Source organism: Microtus pennsylvanicus, chromosome 10 (genome assembly GCF_037038515.1).
Source record: "Microtus pennsylvanicus isolate mMicPen1 chromosome 10, mMicPen1.hap1, whole genome shotgun sequence".
NCBI lineage: Eukaryota > Metazoa > Chordata > Mammalia > Rodentia > Cricetidae > Microtus > Microtus pennsylvanicus.
The window spans coordinates 67962290-67966837 of record NC_134588.1 but is presented as its reverse complement, the minus strand read 5'-3'; the positions used below and the strand labels follow the sequence as shown (position 1 = coordinate 67966837).

The window sequence follows — 4548 nt, the reverse complement described above, 5'->3', positions numbered from 1 at the left end:
TTGGAAATACATTTTTATCTTTTTACCCTAAGGTGGTAGAAATCTTTGCTAGTGATGTGTGTTTCTTATAGGAGAAAATGTATGGTTATTGGTGGCCTTTCTTTTGTGTTTTTAATTTTAAAATTTGTTGATAATGTCATATATGATTATACTGTATTTATATAATTTTTATAATCTATAACATTATCTCTCCACTAAGTAATCCCATGTCCCCCTATTTCTGACTTCCTCTCTTGGTGTTATGTTTTATATATATATATATATATATATATATATATATATATATATATATATATATATATATATATATATATATATAAATCTTTTGAGTCAATTTCTTGTATGTATGCATGTTTAGGAATGACCACATGGGATTGTATAATATATTGGTAGGCTTGTACTATGAGAATACTAATGTTCCCTTCCTCAATAACCATTGACTGCTTGTATCTCTTAATCTAGCAGTAGAGCCTTACCCATATCCACACTGGCATATTAACATGCATGTGTATTATGCAGATGTTATTTAGGCAAACATATAACTGAGATTTTATGCAGCAAATCAGGCACCTGGTTTTCTGGTTCTTAAAATAAAATTACATTCTCATCATTAAAAAATGTTTAATTAATGTTTGATGTTATATTTAAAATTAAATCCTCAAAGACTTGGAAAGCACTCCTGGCACTTTTGCATTAAAAAGCTGGCAAGGAGGACTGAGATTATTCAGCTTTAGAATATAAATTACCATGGGTAGTTTGTAGGCTCCACCCCCCAAAGATGTTCATAATTAATACCGACACAAAGAACATATGGTCAAATGCTACACATAAAGATACCAGTACAGGGCGCTCCAGAGGGATGTTCATCTTGCCTGGGAAGATTCACAGTGCAGTTTGGCTGAGAATGCTGACACACGCTGCTGCTGAATTCAGACAGGAAAGTCAGTGATGCTGGATCTCTCTGCCTTTGATTTCATAGCTCACTGTTAACTGGTGAGTACAACAGAGAGCTATTGCTGGGTGGTAAGCTTTAGATGATTAAACTGATGCTGAGGGGAACAAAGAGTGTATTTTATAGGAAGATTACAGCATCCACACCGGAGTGTTGCTCCGTCCTGCTACTATTTCCCAGGCTCATACCCGACTTGTAATGTGCGGGAGAAGCCATGTTTCCGCAGGACATTTCTTAGAGCCGCAGCCACATCTCTGTTCCTTAAGCTGTAAATGAGGGGGTTCAGCATGGGAGTGAGGATGGTGTAGAAGGCCGACACGACCTTGTCCTTCTCAGGGGTGTGGTAGGAATGGGGCAGTACGTTGGTATAGAAGGCTGCCCCATAAAAGATGCTGACCACTATAATGTGGGAGGAACAGGTGGCGAAGGCTTTCCGCCGGCCCTCAGCAGAGCTCATGTGGTAGACAGTGATGAGGATGCGCGTGTAGGAGACTGAGATGATGGAGATCGGGATGAGAAGCATCAGCACGCAGCATGCGTACATCAGGGTTTCATAGAGCGATGTGTCTGTGCAGGATAGCTTCAGCACTGCTGGGATCTCACAGAAAAAGTGGTTGATCTCTCGAGATCCACAGTAGGGAAAACTCATCGTGACAGGTGTCAGCATGAATCCATCCAAAGACCCACCGGCCCAAGAACCCAACACCATAAGCAAACACACTCTCGGACTCATGATTATGGGGTACCGTAGAGGGTTGCACACAGCCACAAACCTATCATAAGCCATGAGGCCCAACAGGAAAAACTCTCCCCCAATCAGGGTCAGATACAGAAATATTTGTAGTGCACATCCCAGAAAGGAAATGGTCTTGTCTTTGGACAGGAGATCCTGGAGCATCTTGGGGACAGTGATACAGATGTAAACCGTATCCATGATGGACAACTGGCTGAGCAAGAAGTACATGGGTGTGTGAAGACGTGAGTCCACACGGATGAGCATAATCATGACCAAGTTGGCTGTTACAGCCACCACAAAGATGGAGAAGACCACAGCAAAGATCAGCCCAGGAAATGCAGGGTGGGTGATGAGGCCCAGCAGGATGAAGTCAGTGGAGTTCTGGTAAATAGACTCCATTTCCACAGTGCATGGCAGCTCCGTAGGCTGTAGAGATAAAGAGTTGGAGAGTCAACTAATTATCTGTTTTTGTGGGGTTTTGTGAAGCACTTGGCATTAGCCGTGGCCCAAGCAATATAGGTTATAGGAAAGAATGTTCACCTCATAACAATCTTGATTTCTGGCTTGAACATTTGCAGTAAGGCATTACACGAGTCAATGTTTATACTCAAGTTCATCCATTCTGATGGATCATCATGAATCTAAACTAAGCTGGATGAAAGAAGTAAATGTAAGCATCAAGAATGGTACTTCTTTTAGTTTTTCCTTATATTTTGAACCATGTTCTACATAATTCTTGAGTCTTATCACTTCACACTGGATTTTCTATGACTTTGGCAACTATCTGATATCTATTCTATTATCTTGCATCCAGTGTACTTCATTACTTCTTTAAATTAATGTCATTAATTCATGTTTTTCTCTCCTGATAGTAAAATTACATGTTAATGTTTTATGCAGATGTTACTTGTGAAACATCTAATCATCTAAAGAAATTTTTATGAGATGAACATATGACCAAGTTTTTAAGTAAAAAAAAATGTTTCTTTTTTTTTTTTGCTGTTTGGTTTACTACACATTGATGAATAAGTCTGGGACATCAGAATAACCAGTCATTGAAGACAACTTCCTGCGAGGGTCAGCTCTGTCCTGCCCTATCTCACAACTTTGTACTCTGGAGAAGGCTCTTCTGTTAGGTGTAAATACTTTAAGGATTACTTTCTGTTTGCTCTTGCATGACAGCTTGGGCTTAGAATTCTCAGATCGTGGTCTCTATAATCTCTACTTAGCACGCAGTACTTTGGGTTCCTCGGCAAAGCAATCTTTCTCACGGATGTAGTGATCTGTGATAAAGGCTGCATGGCTGCATTCATTAACACAATCCTCTCTTCTGTCACTGCCCAATCAGAAGGTAGGCAGATTTGCTTGACAGGGGGTTTCTAGGCTATCCAAAAGGGACCCCTTCCAAATTCATTGCTAGCAGAGCTTTCTCCCCTACTTTTCTTTCTGCTCTATTATGGATCTTCAGTGTTTACAAACAAAAGGAACTCTTTAATAGATATGGGAAAATATCAAAAGCTTTAAAACTGCTGAATTATTTGAATGGATTCTCATGGTTTTTTTTTTTTTTGGATCCAGGAATACAAATATCCTCTTCTTTAGTACGTTGAGTGACATTGAGGAACTAGATGTACCTGTATCTTCTAATTCACAATGTCAAATAGTTTCTGAAACACTAAGGGGTAAAGTAAAGCTCATTTGTACTGAAGCAAAAATTAGATAATAAAAGCAACAGAGAAATATTTTTTCTTAACTTTCCTGTAAGATATCGCTTTATTATATTTAATAAGCCAAATAGAAGAGTCAAAATACAAAAGGAGAAAAATAGAAAACAATTCTTGTTAGTATGTACTAAAATATATGTCATGTTTTATCAGTCAGCGAAGTATTAAATACTAATTCGTGATGAGGTTGATAAAATTCAGCTATTTTGTCTCCTTTTTTTGTGAATCTGGTTCTGAGACACTCATAAAGAAACCATACTTAAAAGCATTAACAACTGCAATTCCACTTACAGAGCTTTTATCATGTTCAGTTGGAAATTAAAATATTCATCCAGGCAGTCAATATTATTTTAGTGAGAAATCTTTGTTTTGTGTTTAGAAAAAAATAGATTTTGTTTGTTAATTACTGGTATTCCCAAATCATCTTCCATTCACCCTTTAAATATATATTCTGAAGAGAACAGAAATAGCAAGCATATGACAACAAAATCAAGTTCAAAATAATCCAGAAAAATACGAATTTGCATTTGAGTAAGTACACCTGTTAGGGAGTTTTGTTTCACGTAAAGATTCAGATCATACTGCACAGTGCATTAAAAGACTGAGGATGTTCCTAGACACTCAACACTGGGGACCAGTGGTACCCAACCGCTTTCCACAAGCCTTAGCATCCAACTCTCTGGGTCTGCCTCCCAGAGTTGATAAGCTACTACCTCCTGAGTTACTGTCCAGAGCTCTAGCTCAGCATGGTTACCCTGGCTGACATATTACTTGAACTTCCAGTGGTTCATCACCTGGCCTACTAACCACACCTTGTCCTTTAGCAGGCTTTAGACTGAGCAGTTTTTAGAGTGGGCTGTTACTGACTCATCTGGGCACCTGCACACACTTTATTTACACCTATGGTGCCTTCTGTAAGCCTCCTTAGATCCTTGAGACTTTTGTTTTCCATACTATTTCTGTAACCTATAATTGTGCAAATTATGATATGAGATCTATAAATTAATTAGCGACTAAGATAGGAATGGAATAAAAAAAAACCATGATTGCCGATCATTATGAGTACCAAGGTAAATAAAAAATATTTGCTGAGTTAAAACTAATAAAATTTAATGCTATTTAATACAACTTGACAG

The 4548-nt window shown here is 38.2% G+C and overlaps 1 protein-coding gene across 1 annotated transcript; it reads right to left on the bottom strand.

Annotated features, from left to right (window-relative positions):
• Positions 1-1121: 1121 nt before the first annotated feature.
• Positions 1122-2102, bottom strand: LOC142858142 (olfactory receptor 2T2). The gene has a single exon (XM_075987344.1). The coding sequence runs from the start codon at positions 2085-2087 to the stop codon at positions 1122-1124; it is 966 nt and encodes a 321-aa protein (XP_075843459.1). The 5' UTR covers positions 2088-2102.
• Between the last annotated feature and the right edge of the window lie 2446 nt (positions 2103-4548).